Genomic DNA, 18,063 nt, shown 5'->3' with positions numbered 1-18,063 from the left:
GTCCTCAAGCCATGTATTAACACTTTTCATTTCTTTTATTGGGTCTCTATGCAGCTGTTGCCATAAAAGTCTTCTATTTTTTTTTTTTTTTTTGCGGTATGCGGGCCTCTCACTGTTGTGGCCTCTCCCGTTGCGGAGCACAGGCTCCGGACGCGCAGGCTCAGCGGCCATGGCTCAGGGGCTCAGCCGCTCCGCGGCATGTGGGATCTTCCTGGACCGGGACACGAACCCATGTCCCCTGCATCGGCAGGCGGACTCTCAACCACTGCGCCACCAGGGAAGCCCAAAAGTCTTCCTTTCTTGAAACATCCTTCTATGCTCTGGGGTTCCCTCCTTCCTCAGAGGATGTTCTTTCTCAGTCTTCTTGGCTGGTTCATCTCCTTGAAAGGTTGATGTTTCTGTAGGCTTGATCCTTCTAGTGATATACCAGCTCTGGAATAATTTATAGAGCATTGAGGCAATCTGATGTTTGAAGGTTTGGTAGAATTCCCCTGTGAAACGATCTGGGCCTGGTGCTTTTTTATGGGATATTTCCTTAATAACTTTCTCTGTTTCTTTTATGGAAGTTGGTCCGTTTAAGCTTTTTAATGCAGTCAGTTTTAGTAATCTCTATTTTTCTAACAAATTATCCCTTACATCTGGGCTTTTAAATTTATTGGATATAATCTCTTACGATTCAAAATTTTTCTTCTATTTCAGTGGTTATTTCCCCTTTGCTCTTTCTTATTTTGTGTACTTGTGCTTTCTCTTTTTTTTCCTAGGCAAGTTATATAAGTTATTTAGTGGTTTATCCATTTTAATTTTTCCAAAAACTACAGAATTTTGAATTATTACTTAGATCTAGTTTTCTATTCTCTTCCTCTACTTTTGTTTTTATTGTTTCCTTCCTTGTGCTTTGTTATTTTTTAGTTTCTTTTTTTTTAACCTTGGAAATAAATTTATTTACTTTTATTCTTTCATTTTTATTGATAAATATGTTTAGTGCAATGAATTTTCCTTTGATCACTGCTTTAAATGCATCCCATAGAATCTGATATGTAGTGCTTTTATTGTCATTATTTCTTTAAAAATTTACCTTAGAGTACCCAGGAGTTGTTTAATAAGAGGTTTTAAAATTTCTAGGTGGAATTTCTCTTTTTTGTTTTTATTAGTAGATTCTAGTTTTATTGCATTATGATCAGAGAGTATTGCTTGTAATAGTTCTATTATGTGGAGGTTACTGATGTTTTCTTTGTGACCTAATATATGATTATTTTTGGTGATGTGGTGTGGGCACTTCAGAAGAGTATTCTCTAGTATCAGAGTGTAGAGTTTGATAAATATCCTTAAGATTTACCCTGTTGATTATGCTGTTTAGATCTTCTATCTCATTTTTGGCTTACCTAATCTGTCTAATATACCACTAAAAGTGGTATATGAAAGTCTCCTATTATTAGTGTTTCTATCTGTGTCTCCTTGCATCTGTTGTAGTTTTTGCTTCATAAAGGTGGTTGCACTGTTATATTCATGTAAATATGTGTATTTTTATTTGTTCTCTCTTCATCGAGGATTGTGGCTTTTAGCATTAAAAAGTGTCTTTCTTTGGCATGATGAATGCTTTGGGGCTTGAACTGTGCTTTTGCCTGATTCTAGGTTTGCCACCCCTGCTCTCTGTTTCCATTTGCCTTGTATAATTTGGCCATCCTTTTATTTTTAACTTTTCACAATCACTTTGTTTTAGATATGTTTTTTATACAACTCCTTGTTTTGTGAGCCAAATTGTACCTGTTTATTTTAGTAGCTGAGTTAATAAGCCCACCACATTTATTGTTAGGACTGATATATTTGGTCTATCGTAATATTTTATAATCATGTGTATTTTGTTATATTTGCTATTTCTTTTTGCTATGAGGTGTAGTTTTTGCTCTTTTATTTTAAAAAGAGGAAGGTTTTTATTTTTGTTCTAATGGTTAACCTTTGTACTTACACCTTTTAAAATGCCCTTACTCCCCTGTTTATTTAGCCTGTTCTGTGTGTGAGAGAAATACATTTCATCCATGAAATCAAAGTAGACTAATGGTAGGCAACAGTGGGGTTCTGTATCCACTTCCAGCTCCTCACTACTGAGGAACTGTGACAGCATCCAGCCACTGTGGCTGGGAGAATAAGTCATGCCCTGCTCTCCTGAGGTCTGGCTTCCTCTGAACTGCTGATCGCCCTCTTGTTCTGTGGGCTCTAACTTGGTCCCGTACTGTGCTGCCAGTGTGGCGTCTTTGTTGTAAGGGCTTTCCTGGGCAATTCTTTGCATTTGTAAATGCTGAACTCACATTTAGTATGGGATCTCTGTCAGTTGATTTTTCTTTTTTTTGGTAACAGCTTTACTGAGATATAATTAACATACCACACAATTTACCCATTTAAAAGTCTACAATTCAGTGTTTTTTTAGTATATTCACAGAGTTGTGTAACCATCATCACAGTCTAGTTTTAGAACATATTCATCCCACCAAAAAGAAACCCTGTGCCCACTCCCCCCAATGCCCCCCTCCCCCCACCGCACCTAGGCAACCACCAATCTACTTTCTGTCTCTATGGATTTGCCTATTCTGGACGTTTCATATAAAGCAATCATACAATATGTGGTCTTTTGCAACTAGCTTCTTTCCCTTAGCATAATGATTTCAAGGTTCATCCCTGTTTGACTGTGTGTCAGTACTTCATTCCTTTTTATGGCCAGATAATATTCCATTGTACAGGGATACTACATTTTGTTTATTCATTCATCTCTCAATGAACATTTGAATTGTTTCTACATTTTGGCTCTTGTGAATAATGCTGTTATGAGCATTTGTGTACAAGTTTTTATGCAGACATATATTTTTATTTCTTTTGGGTATATACCTAGGATTTGAATTGCTGGGTCATATGGTAACTCTATGTTTAATTTTTTAAGGAACTGCCAGACTGTTTTCCAAAGTGGCTGCATCATTTCTTTTGAGTTTATTTTCCCCTGGGCACCTTGTAATTTATTCTTCACTTCTGAGAAAATTTAGTCTTTTTCTCCCATTCTTTCCCCTTAGTTTGATTATTTTTTTTTCTGTCATATCACTATGTTTTTTTGGTATGTTTCTGTTCTTAGTTTTTAAATTTCTGATTCAAGGTGCGTTTTTTAAAATATATATTCCTAAATGCTTTTGGATATATTTAATTCTGTTTAGAGTATACAGTTAGAGTTTTCTTCTGCTTCATGTTTTTTTGGGGGGAGGAATTTTCCTCAGTTGAGAAATTCTCTTTTTCCACTTTCTTGTAAACACATGGGGATCATCAGACTAAAATTTTTGCAAATCTAATGAGTATGAAATGGTATCTCTTCGTTTTAATTTTATCTTCCTAGTAGGTAGTGTTGAATATCTTTTTGTATGTTTATTGGACAGTTATGTTTCCTCTTTGTTGAAAACTCTAAGGATAGAGTTGCCATTTATTGAGGTGGAACAGACTTTGGGAGGAGCAGATTTCGGAGGAAGGTCAGGAGTTTGCTCTTGGACATGTTTACAGCATCCAATAGGCTTTTGGATGTGGAAGAGTGCAACACAGAGGATAGGTGAGGGCTGGAGATGTCAATTTGGGGGTTGTTAGTATATAGAGAGTATTTAAAGCCATGAGACTGAAGGAAAGTGCAGACTGGGAAGAGAGTGTAGACAATGAGACTCAAAGACTGAAGTCACTATTTAGAGGAAGACTGTGTTCACTATTTAGGGGTCAGGCTGCTGAGGGGGGAGGTGAGGAAAAACCAGCAAAGGAGACAGAAAGCATTGTTAGGGGTAGGAGGAAAACCAGGAAAGTGTAGTATTCTGGAATCCAAGTGAAGAAAATGTTTCTGGGAGGAAGGTGTGATTGACCATCAAGTGCTGCTGGTAGATCCAGGAGAAGGAGGGAAAATAGCCATTGGATTTAGTAACATGGATTTCGTTAGTGATCTTGACTGGAGCAGTTTGGTGGAGTGGAAAGCTAGATTGGTGAGGGGCCAAGTAGAATGGGGGGAGAAGAATGGGAGAGAATGACTGTGGTAAACAGTCAGCCCTTTGAGGAATTTGGTTGTAAATGGAGAGAGAGATAGTAGGGTGATGGGAGGGACCTAATGGAGAGGGGGAAGTGATGTCATGGAGGAGGAGAATTGCCTTCAGCTGGGTGAGCGTATGTGTCCAGTGCAGTCCTGGTTGGGGTGGCCTTTTTTGACACCAGCATCCCCTTCAGCATCCTCCTGGGAGTGGATGCCCCTGCTGTCCATTCATCTTTCCATGTCCAAGGGCACACAAATTCACTCACTGCCCCTACACAGTTCACTCCAAAGGAGCAGTATAAATGAATTTCTCTTTTGTAATTGGCATCTCCTTCGCCCCAGTCACAAACGCTGCTGGTGTTTCTGCCTTTTCTTTTTTTTTTTTCTCGCCCTCTCTGTCTTAAAGCATCCTTTGATTAACTTTGCTAGTCACAAGTAAGTTAGTTTAAATCAGGGATCAGCAATCTTTTTTGTAAAGGACCAGATAGTAAATATTTTAGACTTTGTGGGCCACATACAGTCTCTGTTGCATAGTCTTCTTTTTAAACAACACTTAAAAAATGTAAAAACCGGGCTTCCCTGGTGGCGCAGTGGTTGAGAGTCCGCCTGCCGATGCAGGGGACACGGGTTCGTGCCCCGGTCTGGGAGGATCCCACATGCCTCGGAGCGGCTGGGCCCGTGAGCCATGGCCGCTGAGCCTGCACGTCTGGAGCCTGTGCTCCGCAATGGGAGAGGCCACAACAGTGAGAGGCCCACATACCGCAAAAAAAAAAAAAAAAGAAAGAAAGAAAAAAAAATGTAAAAACCATCTTAGCTCAGACTCTAGGATTTAAATTAACTCTCCTGTCTTATGCATTAAGCCCCTGAGCTACTACTGTTCATTACTAGCTGATGCACCCAAAAAAGCAAATGCAAATAAAGTTAACTTTAAAACAAAAGCTTTATTGAGATATATTTTACAGGTTTAAAATGTACAATTCAGTGATTTTTGGTATGTTTGCAGAGTTGTGCAACCATCTCCATAATATCTGCTCTAATCTTACAGCACTTACATCACCCCAAAGGTAACGTTTTTACAGCTTTGAGGTGTAATTTATATGCAAAAAAATGCACCCATTTTTGAGTGAATAGTTTGAATTTTTTTTTCTTGTTAGTCATCCATTTTATGCACATCAGTGTATACATGTCAATCCCAATCTCCCAATTCATCCCACCACAACCCCCACCCTCTACCGCTTTCCACTCTTGGTGTCCATTCGTTTTTTTCTCTACTTCGGTGTCTCAATTTCTGCTCTGCAAACCGGTTCATCTATACCATTTTCTAGATTCCACATATATGTGTTAATATACGATATTTGTTTTTCTCTTTCTGACTTCACTCTGTATGACAGTCTCTAGATGGATCCACATCTCTACAAATGAACCAATTTCGTTCCTTTTTATGGCTGAGTAATAGTCCATTGTATATATGTACCACAACTTCTTTATCCATTCGTCTGTGGATGGGCATTTAGGTTGTTGCCATGACCTGGCTATTATAAATACTGCTGCAATGAACATTGGGGTGCATGTGTCTTTTTGAATTATGGTTTTCTCTGGGTATATGCCCAGTAGTGGGATTGCTGGGTCATATAGTAATTCTGTTTCTACTTCTTTAAGGAACCTCCGTACTGTTCTCCATAGTGGCTGTATCAATTTACATTCCCACCAACAGTGCAAGAGAGTTCCCTTTTCTCCACACCCTCTCCAGCATTTGTTGTTTGTAGATTTTCTGATGATGCCCATTCTAACTGGTGTGAGGTGATACCTCATTGTAGTTTTGATTTGCATTTCTCTAGTAATTAGTGATGTTGAGCAGCTTTTCATGTGCTTCTTGGCCATCTGTATGTCTTCTTTGGAGAAATGTCTATTTAGGTCTTCTGTCCATTTTTGGATTGGGTTGTTTGTTTTTTTAATATTGAGCTGTGTGAGCTGTTTATATATTTTGGAGATTAATCCTTTGTCCGTTGATTCATTTGCAAGGAGACAACCCATTCTGAGGGTTGTCTATTCGTCTTGTTTATGGTTTCCTTTGCTGTGCAAAAGCTTTGAAGTTTCATTAGGTCCCATTTGTTTATTTTTGTTTTTATTTCCATTACTCTAGGAGGTGGATCAAAACAGATCTTGCTGTGATTTATGTCAAAGAGCGTTCTTCCTATGTTTTCCTCTAAGAGTTTTATAGTGTGCGGTCTTACATTTAGGTCTCTAATCCATTTTGAGTTTATTTTTGTGTATGGTGTTAGGGAGTGTTCTAATTTCATTCTTTTACATGTAGCTGTCCAGTTTTCCCAGCACCACTTATTGAAGAGACTGTCTTTTCTCCATTGTATATCCTTGCCTCCTTTGTCATAGATTAGTTGACCACAGGTGTGTGTGTTTATCTCTGGGCTTTCTATCTTGTTCCATTGATCTCTGTTTCTGTGCCAGTACCATATCGTGTTGATTACTGTAGCTTTGTAGTATAGTCTGAAGTCAGGGAGTCTGATTCCTCCAGCTCCGTTTTTTTCCCTCAAGACTGCTTTGGCTATTCGGGATCTTTTGTGTCTCCATACAAATTTTAAGATTTTTTGTTCTAGTTCTTTAAAAAAATGCCACTGGTAATTTGATGGGGATTGCATTGAATCTGTAAATGGCTTTGGGTAGTATAGTCATTTTCACAATATTGATTCTTCCAATCCAAGAACATGGTATATCTCTCCATCTGTTGGTATCATCTTTAATTTTTTTCATCGGTGTCTTATAGTTTTCTGCCTACAGGTCTTTTGTCTCCCTAGGTAGGTTTTTTCCTAGGTATTTTATTCTTTTTGTTGCAGCGGTAAATGGGAGTGTTTCCTTAATTTCTCTTTCAGATTTTTCATCATTAGTGTATAGGAATGCAAGAGATTGCTGTGCATTAATTTTGTATCCTGCTACTGTACCAAATTCATTGATTAGCTCTAGTAGTTTTCTGGTAGCATCTTTAGGATTCTCTATGTATAGTAACATGTCATCTGCAAACAGTGACAGTTTTACTTCTTCTTTTCCAGTTTGTATTCCTTTTATTTCTCTTTCTTCTCTGATTGACATGGCTAGGACTTCCAAAACTATGTTGAATAATAGTGGTGAGAGTGGACATCCTTGTCTTGTTCCTGATCTTTGTGGAAATGCTTTCAGTTTTTCACCATTGAGAATTATGTTTGCTGTGGGTTTGGCGTATGTGGCCTTTATTATGTTGAAGTAGGTTCCCTCTATGCCCACTTTCTGGAGAGTTTTTATCATAAATGGTGTTGAATTTTGTCAAAAGCTTTTTCTGCATCTATTGAGATGATCATATGGTTTTTCTCCTTCAATTTGTTAATATGGTGTATCACATTGATTTGCGTATATTGAAGAATCCTTGCATCCCTGGGATAAATCCCACTTGATCATGGTGTATGATCCTTTTAATGTGTTGTTGGATCCTGTTTGCTAGTATTTTGTTGAGGATTTTCGCATCTATATTCATCAGTGATATTGGTGTGTAATTTTCTTTTTTTGTAGTATCTTTGTCTGGTTTTGGTATCAGGGTGATGGTGGCCTCATAGAATGAGTTTGGGAGTGTTCCTTCCTCTGAAATTTTTTGGAAGAGTTTGAGAAGGATGGGTGTTAGCTCTTCTCTAAATGTTTGATAGAATTCACCTGTGAAACCATCTGGTCCTGGATTTTTGTTTGTTGGAAGATTTTTAATCACAGTTTCAATTTCATTACTTGTGATTGGTCTGTTCATATTTTCTCTTTCTTCCTGGTTCAGTCTTGGAAGGTTATACCTTTCTAAGAATTTGTCCATTTCTTCCAGGTTGTCCATTCTATTGGCATAGAGTTGCTTGTAGTAGTCTCTTAGGATGCTTTGTATTTCTGCGGTGTCTGCTGTAACTTCTCCGTTTTTGTTTCTAATTTTATTGATTTGAGTCCTCTCCCTCTTTTTCTTGATGAGTCTGGCTAATGGTTTATCAATTTTGTTTATCTTTTCAAAGAACCAGCTTTTAGTTTTATTTATCTTTGCTATTGTTTTGTTTGTTTCTATTTCATTTTTTTCTGCTCTGATCGTTATGATTTCTTTCCTTCTGCTAACTTTGGGTTTTGTTTGTTCTTCTTTCTCTAGTTCCTTTAGGTGTAAGTTTAGATTGTTTATTTGAGATTTTTCTTGTTTCTTAAGGTAGGCTTGTATAGCTATAAACTTCCCTCTTAGAACTGCTTTTGCTGCCTCTCATAGGTTTTGGATCGTCGTGTTTTCATTGTCTTTTGTTTCTAGGTATTTTTTGATTTCCTCTTTGATTTCTTCAGTGATCTCTTGGTTATTTAGTAATAAATAGCCTCCATGTGTTTAGCCTCCATGTGTTTTGTGTTTTTTACGTTTTTTTCCCTGAAGTTGTTTTCTAATCTCATAGTGCTGAGGTCAGAAAAGATGCTTGATATGATTTCAATTTTCTTAAATTTACTGAGGCTTGATTTGTGACCCAAGATGTGATCTATTCTGGAGAATGTTCTGTGCGCACTTGAGAAGAAAGTGTAATTTGCTGTTTTTGGTTGGAATGTCCTATAAATATCAATTAAATCTATCTGGTCTATTGTGTCATTTAAAGCTTGTGTTTCCTTATTGATTTTCTGTTTGGATGATCTGTCCATTGGTGTAAGTGAGGTGTTAAAGTCCCCCACTATTATGGTGTTACTTTCAATGTCCTCTGTTACAATTCTTAGCAGTTGCCTTATGTATTGAGGCGCTCCTATGTTGGGTGCATATATATTTATAATTGTTATATCTTCTTGGATTGATCCCTTCATCATTACGTAGTGTCCTTCTTTGTCTCTTGTAACATTCTTTATTTTAAAGTCTATTTCATCTGATAGGAGTACTGCTACTCCAGCTTTCTTCTGATTTCCATTTGCATGGAATATCTTTTTCCATCCCCTCACTTTCAGTCTGTATGTGTCCCTAGGTCTGAAGTGGGTCTCTTGTAGACAGCATATATATGGGTCTTGTTTTTGCATCCATTCCGCAAGCCTGTGTCTTTTGGTTGGAGCGTTTAATCCATTCACGTTTAAGGTAGTTATCAATATGTATGTTCCTATGACCATTTTCTTAATTGTTTTGGGTTTGTTTTTGTAAGTGTTTTTCTTTTCTTGTGTTTCCTTAGAGAAGTTCCTTTAGCATTTGTTGTAGAACTGGTTTGGTGGTGCTGAATTCTCTTAGGTTTTGCTTGTCTGTAAAGCTTTTGATTTCTCCATCGAATCTGAATGAGTTCCTTGCCAGGTAGAGTAATCTTGGTTGTAGGTTCTTCCCTTTCATCACTTTATGTATATCATGCCACTCCCTTCTGGCTTGTAGAGTTTCTGCTGAGAAATCAGCTGTTAACCTTATAGGAGTTCCCTTGTATGTTATTTGTCGTTTTTCCCTTGCTGCTTTCAATAATTTTTCTTTGTCTTTGATTTTTGTCAGTTTGATTACTATGTGTCTTGGCGTGTTTCTCCTTGGGTTTATACTGTATGGGACTCTCTGCGCTTCCTGGACTTGGGTGGCTATTTCCTTTCCCATGTTAGGGATTTTTCCGACTGTAATCTCTTCAGATATTTTCTTGGGTCCTTTCTCTCTCTCTTCTCCTTCTGGGACCCCTAGAATGTGAATGTTGTTGTGTTTAATGTTGTCCCATAGGTGTCTTAGGCTGTCTTCATTTCTTTTCGTTCTTTTTTCTTTATTCTGTTCTGCAGCAGTGAATTCCACCATTCTGTCTTCCAGGTCACTTATCCATTCTTCTGCCTCAGTTATTCTGCTATTGATTCCTTCTAGTGTAGTTTTCATTTCAGTTATTGTATTGTTCATCTCTGTTTGTTCTTTAATTCTTCTAGATCTTTGTTAAACATTTCTCACGTCTTCTCGATCTTTGCCTCCATTCCTTTTCCGAGGTCCTGGATCATCTTCACTATCATTATTCTGAATTCTTTTTCTGGAAGGTTGCCTATCTCCACTTCGTTTAGTTGTTTTTCTGGGGTTTTATCTTGTTCCTTCATCTGGTACATAGCCCTCTGCCTTTTCATCTCGTCTACCTTTCTGTGAATGTGTTGGTTTTTTTTTTCCCTTTGCGGTACGCGGGCCTCTCACCGCTGTGGCCTCTCCTGTTGCAGAGCACAGGCTCCGGATGCGCCGGCCCAGCAGCCATGGCTCCCAGGCCCAGCCGTTCCGCGGCATGTCAGATCTTCCCAGACCAGGGCACGAACCCGTGTCCCCTGCATCAGCAGGCGGACTCTCAACCACTGCGCCACCAGGGAAGCCCCGAATGTGGTTTTTGTTCTACAGGTTGCAGGATTGTAATTCTTCTCGCTTCTGCTGTCTTCCCTCTGGTTGATGAGGCTATCTACTAGTTTGAATTTTAATAAAGATAATTTTAATATTAGCAGAGGAAAATATTCTAAGTAATACTTTTTTTCTCACATAACCAGTAAATCTCACTTGTAAACGTTTTCTCCCAAGTGACCTACACCTTTCTCTTTAAATCAGTAGTTTTATAGTCCTGGGGCCAGCAGAATCCGCATCACCTGGGAACTTGCTAGAAGTGGGGCCACCCCAGAAGAGAACCCAGCATTGTGTGTTGTAACCAGCCTTTCAGGTAATTCTGCCATGCACTAAAGTTGGAGAACCACCACTCTAAGGTCTATCCCTGAGTGGAACTGCTGGGTCATAGGATATGAGCGTGTTCAAGTTTAACGGGTACTGCCAACCCCTTCCAAAGTGGTTATACATGTGTATACTCACCTGCTTAGCAGTATACGAGAGTCCCCATCTTGTTCCCATCTTTCCACAGCCTCACCAATACTCTGGAATATGCAACTTCAGGGCTTTTTGGTTTGTTTGTTTTTTGTCATTCTGACAGGTGTGGCATGGTTATGATCTGAATTGGTATTTCCTCAATTACTACTGAGGTTGAACGTCTCAGATGTCCATAGGTCATTTGAGTTTTCTGTTCTGTAATGTGCTGTTTGGTGTCTTTTGCCTGTTGAAATAAATACAATTATGTAAACAAATAATCACAATGTACTGAAATAATTGCAGAATAAACTCAGAATTCCCAAGAAGAAAGAAACTCAGGGGGAAAGAAAGAAAGTTAAAGAAAGAATTTCAGGGGAGATTATGGTCAAACAGTCCTGAAAGCATAGGGATTTGTCAGGCAGAGTGAGGGAAGGCCATCTATGTGATATGAACAGAACAGCCTGATCAGGGAAAAGCAAGTAGTTTGCTGTGGTGGACGAATAGGATATATGGAGGAAAAGACATATGTAAGGCTAGGAGAAAGGTAGGGAGTGACTAGACGCATGTATTTTAAATTTGTTTAATCTTTTACTGATTGTTGGGCATTTGGGTTATAACTAGTTTGGATGGATTTTTTTCTTTCCTATTATAAATGAAGCTTATATAAACATCTTAGTATATATAGCTGCTTTTTTCTTTTAAATTATTACCTTAGAATAATACATTTAAACTGAAATTATTAGTTTAAAGGAAAGTAGGCATGATTAGTTTCATAATTTCTTACATATTTCAAGGTTACCTATCATTAGGGAAATGCAAATCAAAACTGTGGTGAGGAACCACTTCACCCCCACTAGGATAGCTATAATTGAAGAGACAGACAATAACAAATGTTATTGGGGATGTGGAAAAATTGGAACCTTCATACATTGCTGATGGGAATGTAAAATGATGTAGCTGCTTTGGAAAAGTTTGGCAGTCTCCCAAGAAGTTAAACGTAGAGTTATTGTATGACCCAGCATTTCTACTCCTAAGTTTATACCCAAGAGAGACGAAAAACTGTGTCTACACAAAAACTTGTACACAAATGTTCATAGCAGCATTATTCATAATAACCAAAAAAATAGAAACAACCCAAATGTCCATTGAGAGATCAATGAGTCTCAAAATGTGGCGTACCCATACAATGGAGTATTATTCAGCCGTAAAAAGGATGAACTAGTGATACATGGTAAAACCCTTGAAAACATTATGCTAAGGGAAAGAAGCCAGTCACAAAGGATCACATATTTGTATGATTCCGTTTATATGAAAGGTACAGAGTAGGTAAATACATAGGAACCGAAAGTAGATTAGTGGTTCTCAGAGGCTAATCTAAGGAGGAGAGGAATGGGGAGTGACTGCTAATGGGGTTTCTTTTAGTGGGGATGAAAATATTCCAAAATTAGATTGTGGTGATGGTTATGCATCCCTGTGAATATACTAAAAACATTGAACTGTACACTTAAATAGGTGAGTTGTACGGTAATGTGAATTATATTTCAGTAAGTGTTCTTCAAAAAATAAAATGGATAAAAAAATTACCCTCTGGGAAAGATATACTTTTTCATCATCACCAACAGTATTTGGTGTCTCTCGCACAACCTTTGGGTTTATTATATTTGTTCAATTTAATAGGTATATGCCCAAAGCTTCTTTAATTAAATTATAAGTTCCCTCAGTAGAATGTAAGCTCCAGGAGGGCAGGAATTTTTGCCTGTTTCTCTTCACTGCTGTCTCCCCAGAACAGTGCCAGGCAAATAATAGGTACTCAGTAGCATTTGTTAAATGAATACTTTTTTTTTTTAACATTTTTATTGGAGTATAATTGCTTTACAATGGTGTGTTAGTTTCTGCTTTATAATGAAGTGAATCAGTTATACATATACATATATCCCCATATCTCTTCCCTCTTGCGTCTCCCTCCCTCCCACCCTCCCTATCCCACCCTTCTAGCTGGTCACAAAGCACCAAGCTGATCTCCCTGTGCTATGCAGATGCTTCCCACTAGCTATCTATTTTACATTTGGTAGTGCATATATGTCCATGTGTCCTCCCCGTGTCCTCAAGTCCATTTTCTAGTAGGTCTGTGTCTTTATTCCTGTCTTGCCCCTAGGTTCTTCATTACCTTTTTTTTTTTTTTTTTTTTTTTTTAGATTTCATATATATGTGTTAGCATACGGTATTTGTTTTTCTCTTTCTGACTTACTTCACTCTGTAGGACAGACTCTAGGTCCATCCACCTCACTACAAATAACTCAATTTCGTTCCTTTTTATTGCTGAGTAATATTCCATTGTATATATGTGCCACATCTTCTTTATCCATTCATCTGTCGATGGACACTTAGGTTGCTTCCATGTCCTGGCTATTGTAAATAGAGCTGCAATGAACATTTTTTTATTTTTAGTTACTAAGAAAACACTTTCCCCTTTACTGTCTTAATTTCATAGTACATCTGAACTAATTGTTCTTCCTAGCCTCACATTCTTTTTGGAAAGAAGCAGTGTGTAACTAAATGAATTGAATTGAATGTACTTCTGGTGAGTGATCTAGTTCAAGTCCTTTGATCTTATATGCTATTACTTCCTTCTGAAATTTATTATAATAGTAGTTTTCAAATGTTTGACTATGAGGACTCCATTTTCAAACCAATGCCCACATAGTTATAGTTGTACTTTTTGTATCAGTCAGTGGAAAAACTACATAGTGACAAGAAGCCATTTATATTTTAACAGTGGCCATAGTATCTTCAGAAATTTGCAAAATAGAGATTCTAATATATGAGACATATACTTATTCATTCTGTAGTCTGTGTATGGTGGCTGTATGTATTATTCATGGGCCCATGGCAGTAATTTTGAAAGCCATCAGGGGTTTGGAGACAGTAAGTTGGGCACTATGTAATTATAGTATCAAAACCGAGGAAGACTACTGAAATGTAAATAATAGTATGAAAGTTTATACCCAAATCATATTTTTTTAATTCAGCTCCTAAACCTATCAGTTTCTTTTAAAGACTGAAAAATATTTTAAAAATCAAGTTTATATGTCTTTTAAAATTTACTCATTTGACATTATTTGTTTTAGCAAAAAATCAGAAGCAAACTAAATGTCTAATCATGCTTAATTAAGTTTTGGTATGTTTATCTGATAGAAGTTAGGTGGCAATTGAGTATGATTATTAGGCATTGTAATTCTTATTATCTGACAGTTTTAAAAGTAGGATATATCATCAAGTATTCCTAAAGATGTTGACTGTGATTATATGAACGTAACTGCGATTATATGTACATAACCAACAGCGGAAGTTGGGAAGGGGTAGTAGTGGTTGTGCTCAGATAGAGGAATTCTGGGGAAGTTTTTCCTCTTTTTGAAACACTTATTTATCAGTTGCTGTGTGCCAGGCAATATTCTAAGCTCTTTTCATGCCTTAACTCAGGGATCATGAAACTACAACGCATTTGGAGCCCTTTGGGGCCTGTTTTTTGTGGCCCAAATGGTTTTTATATTTTTTAAGCATTTTTTTAAAAAGAAGAAGATAATGTGATAGAGACCTTATATGGCCTGCAAAACCAAAAATAGTTACTCTCTGGCCCTTTACAGAAGAAGCTTGCTGACCCTTGATCTAATTCATTTTATCCTTACAAGATTCCAATAAGGTGGGTCCTATGAGGAAACTGAGGCACAGAGGGCTTAAATTACTTTTTGTCAGTGGCGTTCACTGTTTTTAGAGCGGGTTGCAGGCCATTTCTACAAACTTGCTAATATTGTGTTTCTTTGCAGTGTAAAAAGTGGATAGTGGCTCACATGTCAAAGGATGGCACGGTCACGCTCTAGATCCCCCAGGTGGAGGCACAGGTGAGCAGTCCTTAGTTTAGCAGCGTAAGCATGGGTTTGGGATGTGCTTCGACTTTCAAATTCACCAGTATTGTTAAGAACCTATTTTAATAAGCTCGTGGACTTGGTTATTCACAGTAGCTGCTTTATAGTGATCGACCTTATATTTCTAGATTCTAGGACCTGACAGCTTTCTTTAATTATGGCTGGCAGCTAGAATTAATCCATAATAAAAGAAATGCAATGGCCACAGAAAGGAAGACTGAGAAACACCTTTGAGAGTGTTATATATTTTGCATCAGTAAGTGGTTTAGAACTCTTCAGTGTATATTCAGTTTAATTATTTTCATAATCAATATGTTTGAAGAAATTGGGAGTTTCCTATGTCTTCTTCTTCATGGCAGAGTAATAGAATTTTGAACAACTCAATTATAAATCAACTCTCCTCTTTGCTTGTTGGTAGTATCAATAGTATATATAATTAGATTGGAACAATTTAACCAGTTTTTACTGTATACCTGCTATAGGCAGGTTCTGGGGCTACAAAGGCAAATTTGTGTACAGGGCCTCAGCAAGCACGCAGCCTGACTGGGCAGATTGACACCATAGGCAACTATGATACTGTAGGAAAAGTGTTGTGCTACTACTGACTGGGACAAGGTATTCTGGATCCACAGGGAGGGAATAGTTCTGCTTTTGTGGAGGGGAAGGAGGGATACCAAGAAAGTCTTCAAAGGAGAGATGAGATTTAAGGATGGGTAGAATTTTTTTTTCTTTTTTTTGGCCTCATCGTGTAGCTTGTGCACTCTTAGTTCCCCGACCAGGAACTGAACCTGGGCCCTTGGCAGTGAGAGTGCGGAGTCCTAACCACTGGACTGCCAGGGAATTCTCAATGATGGGTAGAATTTTTAAATGCAGAAAGAGAGAAGAAAAGTATTCCAGTTAAGGGGATGACAAGAGCAAAGGTGCAGAGCTGTGAAAGTGACTAGTACATTTTAGAACTTTAAAGAGGACCACAATTACATACGCAAAAGACAGATCAAGATTTTTCATGTTAATACGGCTTGGTCATGATGCTTGTTCATTATGATTCTCCAATGACTAATCAATCATTTCTTCAACAGTTTTCATTTTGTAGTTCACAAGACCAAATTGTAATGGGGAGGAACTTCAGAAAGAAAAGGGAATGCAAAGAAGCAAATGGCTTGAACATGGAGGGCCTCACAGAGGTCATTTTGTTTCACCCTTTTGTGGTAGGCTCTGGTGAAGGGGCGCAAAAGACCCTGCCAAGCTTAGTGCCTGATTTCTGGATGCCTTCTCAGGACTCTTTGTCACCAACTGTAAAGGGTCTGATATCTTACCCGACTTGCAAGCTAGCACATTAGTGTGTCACAAGGCACTTTTGGATCAGAGACAAAGGCCTTTATTACTCATATGCAGCAGGCGACTTGAGCTTCATGTTCCTGTGCTCCCCTTACCTCTAGTCCCCTGAGGGTGGGCGATGCTGACATAGCTGAGGAACCCGAGCCCCATTAGGGACAGCAAGCAACCCTGCCCAGCCTTTGCCTTGGAGGAGACATTATCTTGTTATCCTGGACAGCAAGCACATTGGCCCTCTGCCCCTTAGGGAAGCCCTATCCCCGTCTTCCCAGGCAGTTTGCCTTGGAACAAAAGCTCAGGAGGCATGCAGAGCACAAGACATCCAAGGAGAATTGTCTCCCAACAGACTCTTTGGGTCTCTTTTGTCCCTTTAGGAGAACTAAAAATAATAGCCACCATTCCAGCAATCTCCTTCAGAAGAAAGGGGCTCTGTACAATAGAACCCTGAGATGAAATATAATATCAAAGCAGTATTCCATGTGAGGTAAGGATTAAAGTAAGAGATTGAGTTTTTCATCAGTCTGGAAGACCTCAGCCTCTGGCTGCCAGCTTTTCTCCTTAGCAGTGGAAGAGATGAAGTCTTCCAGGAAGTCCTCGGAGGCTCCAGTTGCTTCTTCCTGTGAAGAGGTGCAGCCAGCTGGATGACGGAGTTTCTACTTCAGCTAAATAATGCACTTGCCAGTACCTCTAGCTTGGTGACTCTAAAGGGAGATATTGGCAAGTCCAGTGTATAAATCCCAGTATGTACGTGAGGAAGATAAATCAGCCTCGTTTCTCGTAGGAAGGACCCAGACATGTCACCAAAAGGAAAGGCTTTTGCTCCTGGTTACTCCAACTCCGTGGCAGCTGCTGCAGAGGGGGCGATAACAAAAGCTGCAAGGGTAGCTGCCTCATTGGTTAGAAGACATTAAACCCTCAGGGAGGAAATTGGAAGATTGGACAGGTCAGATGGGAGGAAAGGTCCCCAGGTGCCAATTTGAACTTTGTTGTGTTCCAGATAGTGTCACTCCTCTCTCTTAACCTGAAGTCTGGGTAACTCAGGCTGTTTCCCCAGATACTCCTAGGAGCCTTCCTCCTCAGTTGGAATGAAAGGCTCCATGTTGGCAATGCTGAGGTATTGGAGAAGGTGGTTACAGAAAGGATGTGCTGTCCCTGGAGAGCATTATAGCTGCATTAAAGCACACATTCACCAAAGTTACAATCTCTGGTTCAACAGCACACCTTTCATTTTATATGTAAGGGGACAGGTCTGGGAAAGAAAACTTATTTATGTTAGTAGTATTTACGGAGGGACTAAGCATGAGGTCCATGTCTTTTTTTTTTTTTTTTACATCTTTATTGGAGTATAATTGCTTTACAATGGTGTGTTAGTTTCTGCTTTACAACAAAGTGAATCAGTCATACATATACATATGTTCCCATATCTCCTCCCTCTTGCATCTCCCTCCCTCCCACCCTCCCTATCCCACCCCTCCAGGTCACAAAGCACCGAGCTGATCTCCCTGTGCTATGTGGCTGCTTCCCACTAGCTATTTACCTTACGTTTGGTAGTGTATATATGTCCATGCCTCTTTCTCGCTTTGTCACAGCTTACCCTTCCCCCTCCCCATATCCTCAAGTCCATTCTCTAGTAGGTCTGTGTCTTTATTCCTGTCTTACCCCTAGGTTCTTCATGACATTTTTTTCTTAAATTCCATATATATGTGTTAGCATACGGTATTTGTGTTTCTCTTTCTGACTTACTTCACTCTGTATGACAGACTCTAGGTCTATCCACCTCATTACAAATAGCTCAATTTCGTTTCTTTTTATGGCTGAGTAATATTCCATTGTACACATGTGCCACATCTTCTTTATCCATTCATCTGATGATGGGCACTTAGGTTGTTTCCATGTCCTGGCTATTGTAAATAGAGCTGCAATGAACATTTTGGTACATGAGTCTTTTTGAATTTTGGTTTTCTCAG

The 18,063-nt window shown here is 38.7% G+C and overlaps 1 protein-coding gene across 1 annotated transcript in view; it reads left to right on the top strand.

Annotated features, from left to right (window-relative positions):
• Positions 1-18,063, top strand: part of BCLAF3 (BCLAF1 and THRAP3 family member 3) — a 66,138-nt gene that overhangs the window by 3,331 nt on the left and 44,744 nt on the right. The window contains 2 exon segments of the mRNA XM_082681947.1: positions 10,590-10,698; positions 14,663-14,737. Coding sequence (XP_082538073.1) covers positions 14,697-14,737 — 41 coding nt within the window. The 5' untranslated portion in view covers positions 10,590-10,698; positions 14,663-14,696.

Source organism: Grampus griseus, assembly GCF_964374135.1.
Source record: "Grampus griseus genome assembly, chromosome: X".
Taxonomy (NCBI): Eukaryota; Metazoa; Chordata; class Mammalia; order Artiodactyla; family Delphinidae; genus Grampus; species Grampus griseus.
The sequence above is the reverse complement of the archived record's forward strand: the minus strand, read 5'-3'. Positions and strand labels throughout refer to the sequence as shown.